The 15,989-nt window shown below is 46.8% G+C and overlaps 1 protein-coding gene across 7 annotated transcripts in view; it reads left to right on the top strand.

The window, feature by feature from the left end:
- The first annotated feature begins 7,336 nt into the window (after positions 1 to 7,336).
- The window catches only part of mdfi (MyoD family inhibitor), a 132,181-nt gene continuing 123,528 nt past the window's right edge, over positions 7,337 to 15,989 (top strand). For 2 of the 7 annotated variants that reach the window (XM_072480222.1, XM_072480219.1), the window contains exon 1: positions 8,090 to 8,182. Coding sequence is in view for 3 of the 7 variants with exons in the window: in XM_072480217.1 (XP_072336318.1) it covers positions 8,095 to 8,182 (88 nt within the window). In the remaining 4 variants the exon portion in view is untranslated. Of the gene's footprint in view, positions 7,754 to 8,076; positions 8,183 to 15,989 lie in introns of those variants that run through there. The other 5 variants (XM_072480221.1, XM_072480220.1, XM_072480217.1 and 2 more) reach the window with 5 other exon arrangements.

Genomic DNA, 15,989 nt, shown 5'->3' with positions numbered 1-15,989 from the left:
TGGCCAAATGGAATGAAGATTAATGCCATGCTAAACATGCCCCGATCCACGGATAAAAAATGAGTACGTCGAGTAAAGGGCATGATCAACTCACAGGGGAGTTTATTCCCAATCTTTCAGCATAAGCAGGAGTGGTTCCAGCTAAAGGAAGCTCTTACAACCATGCTCGTGCTGACGTTTTTCGATCCAACAAGGAACACCTAAATATCTGCAGATGCATCAAAAGATGGTATAGGTGCAATGTTGCTGCAACAAGAAGATGGAAAGAACTGGAAACCTGAGGCATATGCTTCACGGTCAATGACGGAGTCTGAGTGCAGATATGCACAGGTTGTAAAAGAAGGCCTACGACTGGTGGTTGGCTTGGAAAAATTCCATATATATAAATATGGCCTACCCACATTTACCATTGAGATGGATCATCGACCACTGGTTGCAATCGTTATAAAGAATCTCAACGAAATGTCTCCACAAATGCAGCATCCCGTGATGAAGCTTCAAAGATAAGGCTTTGAGTTGGTGTACACGCCAGGCAAACATATAGTGGTAGCAGATGCGTTATCCAGAGCTCCAATAGCACACGATGTCAGCTCCAACGGGGCTCCCCAATGGCAGGGTGGCACTGCCAGGATGTCCCTCACCACCACCAGGGGCTGTACTTACCTGTGCACCCCCAGAATAGTCATCACGACTGGTTCTCGTCTTTGAAAACCAGTAGCGAATCACACCGGCATGATGACACACTGGCCGGTTTGGATGATACGTTGAGGACAGAATTGGCAGCATTAAGCCATATAATGAGATTCAAATTTATTATAAAATTTGCTAATCAGGTTCATGCCCTTCCTGGGTCTGAACCCGATTATGTCACCAACATCAGGTGGGGAAGATCTCATTCTGAGATCGCACCTATTCCAAATCTCATTTTTGGCCTCTCGCGAGATTTGGCGGCCATTACGCAATTTGCGGCCATTAAGTCACGTCCAGGGAGAAAGAATTGGGTTGAGTAAAAAATACCAGTCCTTGTTGATTTTACTTGATCACAATACCAATTTCGCAACACAGAAAATAATATGTGAAATCGTTCTCTATGCTTGAAGCTACGATCAGGTTTTGAGATGTCTTCAGGTTAGGTTTCCAGCAATTTCCATGGTGTGAACGCGACAGGACCATGCGATTAGGGGATGGTTGAGCACAGGGTTAAAGAGCTGGCTTTTAAAGCAGACCAAGGCAGGCCAGCAGCACGGTTCAATTCCCGTAACAGCCTCCCCGAGCAGGCACCGGAATGTGGCGACTAGGGGCTTTTAACAGTAACTTCATTTGAAGCCTACTTGTGACAATAAGCGATTTTCGTTTCATTTGAAATGAAATGAAAATCGCTTTTTGTCACAAGTAGGCTTCAAATGAAGTTACTGTGAAAAGCCCCTAGTCACCACATTCCGGTGCCTGATCGGGGAGGCTGGTACGGGAATTGAACCGTGCTGCCTGGCCTGCTTTAAAAGCCAGCTCTTTAGCCCAGTGTGCTAAACAAGTTGCTGCTCGTATTGCCTGCAAGACCTGACGAAGGAACTAATTTATTGCATGGAGACTCTGCGAAACACTGGGAGCCCAATCACACCATAACACTCCTTCTCAATTCCAAGCCATGTCACAGAACAGGCTGTAAATTTCTCTCTAATTCTGCAGTTATGCTGCACCCTGTCTACAGATCATTAATAACATACAGTGTTATACACAGTAACACATGGTATCATACAAGATATTCAGGAACACAAGAACACAAGGGGCGAAATTCTCCTACCCGCCCCGCCACATTTCTGCTCCGACCGGCCGGGAGGGAGTCTCCGTAACACCGGCCGGTCAATGGGGTTTCCCATTGTGGGGCAGCCCCACGCCGTCGAGAAACCCCCGGGCGCCGGCAAAACGGAGACTCCCGCCGGCGGAGAATGACGCCCCTGATCAGGAGAATTAGGAGTAGACCATTGAGTCCCTTAGGGCTGCTCCATCATTCGATAATCGTGGCTGATTTGCTGGGGCCTCAACTCCACTTACTTGTCTACTCTCGATCACCCACAAAAATGTTACACCCATTAACACACGGTATGCAATTATATAGAGTGGAACACAAGAAATAGAAGCTAGAATGGGTTATTTGGCTCGTTTAGTCTTCTCTATTCAGGGAGGTCAGGTCTGATCTTTTACCAAAGCCCCATCTTTCCACACTATCCCTATATTGCTTCATTCCTTTAGTACCCAAAATCTATCATCCTGTAGAAGCATTGAATGGTTGCAGCACAGAAGGAGGCTATTTGGCCTGTCAGGCTTGTGCTGGCTCTCTGAAAGAGCAATTTCCCTTGTGCCTCTGCCCTACCTATTCCCCATGACGTTACAAATCATTCCTTCTCAGATAATGATCCAATTCCTTTCAGAACTACACCCTGATCTTATATTGTCTCCCTGCATCCTTCCTACCAAAATTAATAATTTCACACTTAACTGTATTGACTTCATCTGCCCTCGAATTCTATTTAATAGATCACATCTGTACATCTCATACAAAGCTCTGTTAATCAGAATCCATTAGCATGTGTCACAAACAGAAGCAGTGTGGTGTGAGGTTTTGCAGAGGGTGAATGCTACGTCCTTGTGTGCGAGGTTTGGCATAATACAGTTGAAGGTAGTGCATGTGGCTCATTTGACTAGGTTTGCGGGAGTGGAGGATAAGTGTGATCATTGTTGGAGAGCTCCATCTAACCATGTGCACATGTTGTGGTCGTATCCTAATCTTGCGAGGTTCTGGGTCTCCTTCTTCAGCACCATGTCGGTGATTCTGCAAATTGAACTGGAACCCTGTCCCTCGGGGCCATATTTGGAGTGTCGGGCCTGCTGGAGCTGCCGACGGGGGCGGGGACTGATTACTTGGAGGAGAGTGCTGATGGGGTGGAGGTCAGCTTCTCCACCCAGCGCTTCAGTACGGCTGGGGGATTTTATGGAGTCTTTATACCTTGAGAAAGTCAAGTACTCCATGAGGGGGGCAATTGAGGGTCTCTACCTGAGATGGCAGCCGTTTATTCTGTACTTTAAAGAGATGGTTACCGTTACTTGCCAAGGGGGGGAGATAGTGGGAGGAAGGAGGGTGGGGGGAACTTTCCTGTTGGGGGTTTATTTTTGTTTGGGGTGTGTGTGTGGGGGTGGGGGGGTGGTTTTAGGTTGTTAGTGCTCTATTGTTATGTATAAAATTGAAAATGTTGAATAAAAATATATTTTAAAAAAGCATATATCACAAACACTTCTGTTATAGGTGGCGCAGTGGTTAGCACTACTGCCTACAGCGACAGTGGCCTGGGTTCAATTCTGGCCTTGGGCAACTGCCTGTGTGGAGTTTGTACATTCTCCCCGTGTCTGCATGGGTTCCCTCCGGGTTCTCCGGTTTCTTCCCACAGTCCAAGTGAAAGTTAGGTGGATTGGCCATGATCAATTGCCCCTTAGTGTCCAAGGATGTTCAAGTTAGGTTACGCCGTTACAGGTATAGGGCTGAATAGCCTCCTTCTGCACTGTAGGGATTCAATGATTCTCTACAGATTACACAAACATATCTGACTCAGTTTTGTGACATGGATTGCACTGTAACATATCACCCACAAGTTCTGTTATTCAGAATACACTAGGTTATGTCAAACCCGGCCCTCGCCTAACTGTTACAAAGTTTGCACTGGGAACTACCACTCACAGTTCTGAAATATAGATTATAATGAGATATATTGTACACCTCTATCATATGTATTCTATCATCCAGAGCTCTGCTGCATGCATTGCACAGGGACATTGCACTAAATTGCAGTTCTATTGATTATGCCAGAATAAAATACATTCTGTTCCAATATATAGATTGCCTTGGGATATAACATACATTTATATAAATCACATTGGTATATATTACTCACAGTTCTGTAACAAAGTATATCTTGGATATTTCCCTCACAGTTCTATCATACAGATTAAAGTGAATTATTAAAGTCATATTCCAATGCATAGAAGCCTACTTGTGACAATAAAGATTATTATTATATATGGTCATAACTTCTGAGACGAAGGGCGTTGTATGAGGGCTACCCTCAAGATGCACTGAGGTGTCCCCGCCACACACCCGGAGGTTCCTAGATAAGGCCACACAGCAATTGCTCGGAAGTGCAAACTGCTCCTGGGAAATAGCCCTGCACTATTCCAGAACCACCCAAATGTAATTTAAATTGCAAATTTTGGATGTTTCCAACTTGTTATACCAATAGGTACCCAGAAAATTTTAGAAGGATTAAAACCACTTCTAATTTCGGGGCAGCTATTCAACAGATTCACACCGAGCCCCCATGTGACCCACCTTATCCCCCTCCCCCGCACCACGGGACACACCCACACTACTATTCCCCCCACGCCAGAAATCCCCCTCACCTGAACCCCCAAGGGACTTTCCCCTACCCTTCCCACAGGACTAACCTCCACCACAGTTTCCCCCAAATTTCAAGGGACTACATGACCCCCCCCCCCCCCCCCCCCCCCCGAGCACCAAATAAATCTCCCTACCCCTCCCACAGGAGCACACAGGAATACCACAACACATGGATTTCCCCCACTCCCATTGGAACTCTTTCTTAAACCTGCCACAACCCCACTAGGTTCGACTCGCACCCCCCCCCCCAGGCTCAACCCGACCCCCCCACTTACCCAACACCCTCGCCAACCCGACCCACCCCAAGCCTTGACCCAACCTGACACCACCACCCCCTTCCACCAAAGCCAGCCCAACACCCGCCCACATCCTCCCCCCCATCCCCCCGAGGTCAACCCAACCTGCTCTGACCCTATTCTACTCCACCCTATCCTCCAAGAAACCCGAACCTATACCCACTCCTCCCGAATCCTACACTACGTTATAAACTCATGTTGTGCAAGGCCTTTAAACCTGCTCAGACCTTTAAACTTAATTTGTTATGGCAGTTAGTACTGTAAAACAAGGGGAGTGGCTTTCTTCCCTTCAACTCTGCAGCCTTCAACACTAGGCCTCGTGGATGCCCAGATCTCTCCCGGCCTGAGTAGGATGTTCGGGCAAGATAGGATCGCCTGTATTTTATGGTGAGAACTTTGAGCAGAGTGGCAATTGGACTCAATCACATCTCCATCGGAGTTTACAGCCCATTTCTTGAACATATTCAGTGGCTGAACATCCACAAATCTCGTGGAGAATTCCAAGGATTCACAAACCTTTCAGTGAATAAACATTCTCCTAGTTAGGGGAACCATCTTCTCAGAATCTACCCTGTGGCGCCTCTTCAGAACTTTATACATTCCAATTAGATCACCCCACAGTCTTTTAAACTGTGTAGCCTAGTGGAGCCTGTTGGGCAAAGGGGTAACCGCCATGCAGACAACACATTTCGGTATCCAACCAGGAGTGGTTGGCATCTTCCTACCACTGTAGCCCCAGCGGATGCCATGAGGCTGTACGAGCAGGAGCTCCATGTGGAGTTTGCGCATTCTCCCCGTGTCTGCATGGGCCTCGCCCCCACAACCCAAAGATCTGCAGGGTAGGTGGATTGGCCACGCTAAATTGCTCCTGAACTGGAAAAAAATTTCATTGGGTACTTTACATTTCAAAAAAAAGCTTTGCTGACTGGGAGGCCAGGCCAGTGACAGCTCAAACGTCAAACTCCACCCCCCCCCCCGAAATCCACCCTTCCTGCAATGTCCCCCCCCCCCCACCTCCGTGCTTTCTACCTGCTTCACTACAGGGTGCTGGCCCTGGATTGGCAGTATTAGCGGGCCTGGCCCATGGGATGGAGGATGATGACAACCCGCTCCGCGATGAGTTCTGGTGTTGCATATCATTTGACAATGTCTGACTACTGCCCTCCGTAGCACTTTCTACCATTCGCCTAGGTGATCCTGCAAGCATGCTGTCCATTCCATCACACATTCCCATCGAACCCCTGGGGTAGCAGAGGTGGGGACGGGGTATGGGGTGGGGTGGGAGGGGGACGGGGCTGGGTACCAGGGCCATGTGTGGTGGTGGGACATGGTGAGTGTCTCTGGGATGATGGAGGGTGCCAGTGACAGCAGTGACGAGAAGTAACGTTGTCCCTGGACGTGTGCTCTGGGGTGTCACGGGGTTAGGCTGGGGCGCGGTTCACCAGCAAGTCCCACCTCGCTGCCAGGTGAGTCGCGTGTTTACAGCCAGGGGAACCCAGATGGACTTGCCTCGTCACCAGGTCATCCTGCAAGTCATAAGACAAGAAGCATGGTTAGATCGCGGGTGGGGTTGCGACACATACAAGCGGGTCATCGCTATTCCTTACGGACTCACATGGTTCTCCCATGCCGACATCTGCCTCAGCAATTGCCCGCTCTCCCACCCCCACAGACCAGGTCCAATGGTGAGGGGCCACGATGGTGAGGGGCCACAGGTCCGGTGGGCACCCTCCGGTCTTCTTCCGCTCCCTGCGGTTGTGGGCCATCTTCTCCTGGGGGAACAGAGTGTGAGAAACGTGGACGCAAGCAGCACATGGGGTCCCTGTGTACGAGGCACCCGGTCATGGCTGCGGCATGGGTGTTAACAGGTGGTAAAGGGTGGTGTGTGCATGGGCTGCTGGCGGGTGGGGTTCGATCGCCCTCTAGGAGGGAGGGCTATGCGTATATGGGACGGGGGCTGCTACCACGGGCTGGGTGGTTGAGGTGGCAATCCCAGGTTGGCCGGGAGGGTTGCGAGAGGGGGATGGACGGGGGGCCCTGGGAAGGGGAGTGACGGGAGTGCGATGGACATGGGGGATGCAGGAGGGGAATGGGCAAGAAGAGGGAAGGGGGATGAGTGAGGAGGTTGGACAGGAGGGGGTGGGAGGGGGTGGACGGAGGGGTGTGGGAAGGGGGTGAGAGTGGTATTGACAGGAGGCCGTGAGAGGGGGATGAGGGAGGGGTTTGCACAGGGGGATGCACAGGTATTACGGGAGTGGTATTGACAGGAGGGTGAGAGGGGGATGGACGGAGGGGTGCAGGAAGGGGGTGAGGGAGTGGTATTGACAGGAGGGTGAGAGGGGGGAATGGACGGAGGGGGGCTGCAGGAGGAAATTTAGCATAGAATCATAGAATTTAAAGTGCAGAAGGAAGCCAACTTCTACTGGAAGATAACCCTGGAGAGGGATTAAATGTTCATTCTGCGTTGCCTGCAGAGCGTGTTTCCTGAGAATTGCTGGATAGTTGGGGGGGGGGGGGGGGGGATGTGTTTCTGGTTAAATGAGTTGTTAAAATTCCTTTACCCTTCCTCCCCGAGAGAAAATTGCAAATGTCAGGGGGGTTGTTGTTAATTAATATTAAAACAAACATGATTCTCACTGTCCCTGCCTGCTGACTTCATCTTCTGACCACAATCAGATTTTCAACCACGCACTACACTGGTGCCAGGCTTATTTATGTGTTTTCTCTCCGAGGCTGAGTAAATATCCAGTGAGTTGCAGATTTCTTTTGGAAGCCGAGATGCTGCTGGAGGAAACGGAGAAATCCGCAATCCAGGCGATTTCCGCCTCTCGCTCAGCAGAGAGACAGAAGGAGAGAGAACCTTCGGGGAGAGGCGGAAAGTGAAGGGGCCACTTTGAGTTACATCTCCAACTAATTCCAGCGTGTGGGGACCCACAGGAGCTCAGGAAGAATCAGATGCACAGGCAAGAAACGTAAAACAAAAAATCTTCATGAGAGACTAAACTTTGCAGTAAGTTTGGGAAAAAAAAGTTGCAAGCTTTTTTTTTCAACCACAAGTTTTTTTTGTGTAAACTTTAAGTTGGAAAACTTTCAAAGCTGCCCTTGTTTTAGAGATCGATGAGATTGTTTAACAAAAAACAAAAGCTGCAGGATTCATTCAAAGACTCGAGAAAGTTTCAGGCGGGTGGAAGGTAGCGAGAGACATCCCATAATCCCAGACCAGGCTCTGCTTCGAGTTTGGACAAGTTGTTAATTACTGAGTGGAGAGGCTGTGATTGTGTGGGACTCGTTTAATGGGTCGGTTTTTACTCATTCTACACATTCCGCTTCCAGTCACACCCAGATGTCTCAATGTCTCAAGATCACAGCAAGAGCTGCAGTTACCAAGAACAGGAGTCACCGTCCACAAGACAAGGGATCCAATCGTCCCGGGATAGAGGTAAGGAGCAGGGCCGAGCGGTCGCTGGGTCAGCGGGAAGGACAGAGGGAGAGATAAATACACCCACTGAGTTATGGAAAGAGAGGGAGAAAGAGGAACACAGACAGGAGCATAAACCGAGAGATACAGAATAATTAAGCCAGGCAGTAAGAAAAACACAAGTACAAACATTGCAATCAAACCTTTGGAAGATAAACTAATGGGCGCTTTAGCAGACAGAATGGTGCACAGTACACCGACTGTGAAACAGGGCAGTGTGGGGTGGACACAGCAGAGGATATGCAAACAAATGTGCAAACATGCACAAACCTACAGAGAGAGAGAGAGAGACAGCTACAGACACACACAAGGCACGCCCAATGCACACTCATTGCATATAATTGCATCCAACTTGTGTTAAAGTTTCTGAAAATGTATGGTTGAATGTTTGGAAGTTTCTTTATATTTTGGATGTCAGGTTAGACATTCTATCTGCGAGTCTGGAGATTTGAGCATGGTTTGAATGGATATGAGGATCGACAGAAATGAGCCATTTAACCGTTTCCTAGCTGAATCTGAGGACGCTCCAGCTATGATTCAGTGGAGTGCACACACTTCCATTTCTGAGACAGCAGGTCACGGATTCAAATCTTACTCCCAATGCTTGAGCGCCTGACCCAGGATACAGTGTAGTACTGTGGTAGGAGACAAGGCCCTGACCAACTTGTCAAACATTCCACTGCACGATGTTGAAGAGGAGCAGGGAATGTGCTGTTCAATTCGAATCAGATAGCCACGCAGAGAAGGATAGAACTGGAATATTTTATTCTCCGTGAAACATATTGCAAACATGCACCCCCAAACCCAACAACCATAGTTTCAGCCTGACAGGAGTCCAAGTGTATTTGCAGTTAATGCCCACCGCCAGAATATAATTAAACACTTAATGAATATATATCAATATTCATCCCTCAGCTGACATTAAATACAGATTATCTAGTTATTCTCTTATTCCTCTCTCTGGAATCTTGCTGTGTGAATTGGCTGCTACATTTCCCAGTGACTATATTTCAAAAGCAATGTTTTGGTGGTAAAGCACTTTGGGATGTTGTGAGGTTGTAAAAGGCACTGTCAAAATGTAAAACAATTTTTTATTCAAATCCAAAAACTTATTGATATATAATCCAACCGTCATGCTACGTCTTTACACAGGAATATATGGGAGAGCAAACCGAGGGGACTTTCATACACGGGAACTATTTTGTCACTAGCTGATGTGTTACTATATTCATTTCTATTCAAAACTTCTGGAGCATATTCACTCTTATTCTGAGGCATTTACTTATTCTGTTCATCAACTTGGTAAAGGTGCCTTGTGCTTGATTACCAATGTAATGTGGAGACACACCGAATGTAGCCAAGAGGTTGCTGAGCTGTGCAACCACTCCCCTGGGCTTTACCAATTGTCCAACAGTTCAGAACTACATGACCCATCTTAGCTCATTCATCCAAGGCGAGCACCGTCCCAAATAACATCTTCCAACTGACTCAGAGCTCTCGGTGCTCCTGAAATTCTGGTCTTTTGTGCATTCCTAATTTTTAAGTCACTCCACCATGTCTTCAGTTGGCCAGGCTCTAAGCTCTAGAATTTGCTACGTAACTTCTTCACCATTCTACCTTTCTCTCCTACTTTAAGCCCCTCTTGAAACCTACCAAGATTTTGGTCACTTGTCCTAATATCATCTTATGTGGCTCAGTTTCAAATATTGTTTGATTGCATTTCTGTGAAGCACCTCCGTGTGTTTTGTTATTTTAAAAGGTACCATGTAGGTGCAATTTGTGTTGTTCAGAGACTCTTCATTGTCCTACTCCAAGCCCATTAAAGCGTCAATCTCACTGTGTGTGAAATCTTCCTGACATCGTTCTCAAACTATCATATCCCCAGTTCTAACCTGTCCCCAACGTTCTAATATCCAGTCATATCTTGAATCAATGCTCAGTATTAACTTCTGTATCCCATTTAATTTCCTTTGAACATTTATATGGCCCTCTCGATTTCATTTCCTTGCAAGGAGGAAAAGTCTCAGTCAGATACTTCAATCTTTCCTTGTAACTCAATTGGTTGACACCAGGATTCAGATGCTACAATGTTCACACTCCTGACCAGGTGATAAAACTCAAGACCGTAAGAAATGGAAACAGCGAGGCAGCAGGGTGGCGCAGTGGTTAGCCCTGTAGTCTCACGGCGCCGAGCTCCCAGGTCCGATTCCGGCCCTGGGTCACTGTCCGTGTGGAGTTTGCACATTCTCCCCGTGTTTGCGTGGGTTTCACCCCCACAACCCAAAGATGTGCAGGCTAGGTGGATTGGCCAAGCTAAATTGCCCCTTAATTGAAAAAAATGAATTGGATACACTAAGTTAAAAAAACTTAGAAATGGAAACAGGAGTCGGCCATTTTGTTGCCCCTGGAACCTGTTGCCATTCAATAAGATCACAGCCGATCTTCTACCTTGGTTCTACTTTCCTGCCGATTCCCCAAATCCTTGATTCCCCTTGCGCCCAAAAATCAATCCATTTTATAAATGTACTCAACAACTGAGATCCACAACCCTCCTATGGTAAACTAATTCCAAAGATTTATCACTCTCTGAGTGATGGAATTTCCCTGCATCTCAGTCCTTCATGATTGCCCTTTATCCTGAGATTTTCTCCCCTCATTCTAAACTATCCATCCAGTGGAAACAGCCTCTCAATATCAATCCTGTCAAACCCCCTCAAAATCTTGTATGTTGCAATATGATCACATCTCATTCTTCTAAACTGCTGAGCATATCGGCCCACTCTACTCAACCTCCCATCACAGGACAACCATATTTCTTGCACAAGGACACCCAAGCCAACAACATTTAAAAGTCATCTCACCAAATTCAGTTCTTCTATTCTTCCTACCAAATTGAATAATCTTACATTTTCCAAGGTTACACTCCAATTTAAAAATTCTTTGATGGGATGTGGGCATTGCTGGGAAGGCCAGCATTTGTTATCCATCCCTAATTGCTCTTGAACTGAGTGGCTTTCTCGGCCATTTCAGAGAGCAGTTAAGAGTCAGTCACATTGCTGTGGGTCTGGAGTCACATGTAGGCCAGACTGGGTAAGGGTGGCTGATTTCCTTCCCGAAAGGACATGAGGGATTTTACAAATATCAATGCTATCTTCATGGTCACCATTGTTGAGACTAGCTTTCAATCCCAGATTTCTCATGTCCTTCATCCCTGGAATCAATCTAGTTGAGCCTTGTGTGTTGATCGCAGCTTAATTTCCCACCGAGCTTTGTATTGTCAGCATCACTCTCAACCCCCCATCTAAGTCATTGAAATAGATTGCAAATAGCCGTGGCCCCATCACTGATCCCTGTGGCTCGTCACAGGTCGCAGCCCCCCACCCTAGAAACACCCCTTTTATTCCTATCTCTGCTTCCTGCCTGTTATCCAATTGTCAATCCATACTAATGGACTTCTCCCAATCCCCTGGCCTCGATCTTGTGTTGTGATTTATTATGTATCGCCTTATCAAATGCCTTCTGAGAACCTAAATATAATACAGCCATTTAATTAATTACTTTGCATTTCCTCCTTAGCCCCTGGGTTCCCATTCCCCATTATGTTTTTATTATGTCTTCTACTTGTGGACACACATACAAAATATTTGTTTAATGTCACTGCCATTTACTTTCTCCGCACTGTAATTTCTCCACATGGCAACTAAGGGACCAACATTTACTTATGCTGCTCTCTTTCATGTTGCTTATTTGGAAAAAGCTCGACAATCTGTTTTTATATTTCTTGTTAGTTTATTCTCACTCTATTTCCGCTTTTCTTTGCAGACTTTGTTGTTTGTTAAGCCTCTCCCAATCCTGAAACTTATTGATATTCTTCACAACTTTACAGTCCTCTTCTTTTAGTCTTAACTTCTTTAGCCAGACATGGATGGATTAAGTTTTATTCCTCAGTGGAATATATTTACATTGAGAATTACGAATAATTTCTTTAAATGTTTTCCACTGTTTATCTGATGTCACATCTTTCAATTCATTTTCCCAAATCAACCTTGACCAAAACACCACCTGATGCCTTTGTAATCGTTTCATTTTTGCTGAAGATTACTTTTGCTGATTTGATTTGCCCAATCTATATAAAGATTAAAGTCTCTTCACAAGTATTGAATTATCTTCGTTACGAGCTCCTATATCTCTTGATTAATACTCTGGCCCAGATCTTCCAGTCTTTGGATTGCCAGAGGATGGACTACAGGACCCCTCGGAAGTCCCAACCCACTGATTCCATGGGAATTGCCCGGGACGTTTGAACTTCCGATGGAGAATTCCCCTGCTCCCCGAGGGCCTTTGAAAAAGTCTCCAATTCTGAGTTAGAGTCGTAGATCTGGATGGTTCTGACATAGTTACTTGAATAGTTAGAGAGAAAAATCCTAGTCTAAATCCTGGCTAACTGCAGCCTAACCCTTCTGTCACTCACCCTGACCCATCGACTCCCCCCAGCTTGATCTGATCTGATACCCCTGCCAACCTGACCCAATACCAGCTCTTGACTCTCCCCTGACCCTCCCAAGCTCCACCTCCCCCCCCCACCCTGTCTCCAGACACTTGACCTGGCTACCCCCTACCCATCTGCCATCCTACCCACCTGCCAACCTACACCCTCATTCAGCTTCTATTCTACCCAACTTGATCACCTTCCAAACCTATCTATGCAGTGGCTATGAGATGAAACAAATATATCTCTTTCCACGACTCAAGCTCATCTTATCTTTTTGACGAATGCTTCATGTTTTCAGATAAAGAGCCCATGATTTTACATTTTTACTAGTATTCCTGGCTTTAACCCTCACTGCGGATGCATTGTGACTGTTTAAACACTATGCCCCTTTGTGTCAAACTGCTTGACTCTACCTAAATTGTTAAAGTGCTCTGGTGCCTTGCCTTTTCTCTGGAGATTGCTACATTTCTCTATTTGGATTGTTTGCCACAGAATGACTCAGCACAGAAGGAGGCTCACTGACCTGGCAGCTCTGTGAAAGAGCTATCCGATAGACCCCACTCGCCTTCTCCTTCCCCATACCCCCGCAGCCGAGTCTTCTCAAGTATTTTTCCAATTTATTTAATCCCTTTTGAAAATTACTGTTGAATCTGCTTCCTCTGTTGTTTAAGGAAGTGCCTTCCTGACCACGATAACTTGGTATGTAAAATAAAATCCCCTAATCTTCTCTCTGTTTCTTTTTGTCAATTACGTTAAATCTGCGTTCCCATTTACTAACCCCCCCCCTGCCAGTCGAAGCAGTTATTTATTCTCTCAAAACTACTCATGACCCTGTACACATCAATGAAATTTCCCCTTAATTTTCTCTGCTCGAAGGAGAACAATCCCAGGTTCTCAGTCTCTCCAATAAGTGAGGTCCCTCATCCCGGGAACTATCTTCAGAGAGAAGTGCCAAGTGCTGATCCCTCTCGGTTTTCTCCAGAGGTTCCCAGCATCACAGATAGTCTTCAGCCAATATGATTCACGCCATGTGACATCAAGAAACAACTGAAGACACGGGATACTGCAAAGGCTATGGGCCCTGACAACATTCCGGCAATACCACTGAAGACGTGTGCTCCAGAACTTGCCACACCCTCTAGCCAAGCTTTTCCAGTAAAGCTACAACACTGGCATCTATCCAGCAATGTGGAAAATTGCCCAGGTATGTCCTGTACACAAAAAGCAGGACAAATCCAACCGGGATCATTTCCGCTCCATCAATCTACTCGGTCATTGGTAAAGTGATGGAAGATGTCGTTTTATGTGCTGTCAAGAGGCACTTATTCAGCAATAACCAATATCCAGCGCACTGACATTCAGTCTGGGTTCCGCCAGCATCACTCAGCTCGTTTGGTCCAAACATCGACAAAAGAGGTGAACTCCAGAGGTGAGGTGAGAGTCACTGCCCTTCACATGAAGGCAGTGTTTGACTTATTTTGGCATCAAGGAGCCCGAGCAAAACGAGTCAATAGGAATCAGGGGGAAAACTCTCTGCTGGTTGGAGGATACCTGGCTAAAAGGAAGATGGTTGTGATGGTTGGAGGTCAATCTCTCAGCTCCAGGACGTCACTGCAGGAGTTCCTCAGAGTAGTGACCTCAGCCCAACCATCTTCAGCTGCTTCATCAATGACCTCCCATGCATCATAAGATCAGAAGTGGGGATGTTCGCTGATGACTGCACAATGTTCAGCACCATTTGTGGCTGCTTAGTTACTGGATCAAGCCGTGTCTATATGCAGCGAGACCTGGATAATATCCAGGCTTAGGCAGATCAGTGGCAAGTTAGCGTTCATGCCATAGAATTGCCAGGCAATGACCATCTCCAGCAAGAGAGGATCTAACCATCACCCCTTGACATTCAATGGCACTACCATTGCTAAATTTCCACTATCAACATCCTGGGAATTACCATTGACCAGAAACTGAACTGGACTAACCATATTAATACTGTGGCTACAAGAGAAGGTTGGAGGCTGGGAATTCTGTGGAGAGTAACTCACCTCCCCAAAGCCTGTCCACCATCTGCAAAGCACAAGTCAGGAGCGTGATGGAATGCTCTCCACTTGCATTGATGAATGCAGCTCCAACAACACTCAAGAGGCCAAACACCAGCCAGGACAAAGTGAACCCACTTGATTGGTACCCAATGCACCACCTTAAAAATCCACTTCTTCAACCGCCAATGCACAGTAGCAGTTTGTAGTGTGCACCACATACAAGATGCACTGCAGCAACACACGAAGGCTCCGTCGACAGCATCTTCCAATCCCACAACCTCTGCCATCTAGAAGGGCAGCAGATACATGGGATCGCCACCACCCGGAAGTTCTCTTCCAAGCCACTCGCCATCCTGGCTTGGAAATAATAATAATCGCTTATTGTCACAAATAGGCTTCAGTGAAGTTACTGTGAAAAGCCCCTAGTCGCCACATTCCGGCGCCTGATCGGGGGAGGCCGGTACAGGAATTGAACCCGCGCTGCTGGCATTGTTCTGCATTACAAGCCAGCTGTTTAGACCAATGTGCTAAACCAGCCCCTAAATAAATCGCCGTTCCTGTATGTCGGTGGGTCAAAATCCTAGAACTCCCTCCCTAATAGCACTGTGGGTGTACCTACACCACGTGGACTGCAAAGAGACCGGTCACCACCACCTCCCAAGGGCAATTCAGGATGGGCAATAAACATTGATCTACCTAGCGACACCCACGTCCCAAGAACAAATAAATAAATACAAATATTCTGGTAAACTTCCTCTATTCCCTTTGCCAGCCCTGGTATCATTCCTGAACCATGGTGTCCAGAACAGGACACAGTATTCTATGCTGAATGCATCTGTAATTCTAGCAGTTCTGATCCCAAAATAACTGATGGGTTTGGATGAAGATGGAGGGTTTAAGTGTTAACAGACTGAATCCTGACACCAACTATCCCATTTCTGGTTTTAATCATCAGTAGTTAGCAAGGTTGTCTCACAGCACCAGGGATCCAAATTTGATTCCAGCCTTGGGTGGCTGTCTATGTGGAGTTTGTATGTTCTTCCCATGTCTGCATGGGTTTCCTCCGGGTGCTCCAGTTTCCCCCCACAGTCCAAAGATCTGTGGGTCAGCTGGATTGGCAATGTTAAATTGACCCTTGGTGTTCAAAGATGCACAGGTCAGGTGGGGTTTCAGGGTTAGGGCGGGGAGCGAGTTGAGGTAGAGTGCTCTTTTGGAGCGTTTGTGCCAACTCAATGGG

The sequence above is a fragment of the Scyliorhinus torazame genome, chromosome 17 (assembly GCF_047496885.1).
Source record: "Scyliorhinus torazame isolate Kashiwa2021f chromosome 17, sScyTor2.1, whole genome shotgun sequence".
NCBI classification, from domain to species: Eukaryota; Metazoa; Chordata; class Chondrichthyes; order Carcharhiniformes; family Scyliorhinidae; genus Scyliorhinus; species Scyliorhinus torazame.
This window is presented reverse-complemented; position numbering and strand designations above follow the sequence as displayed.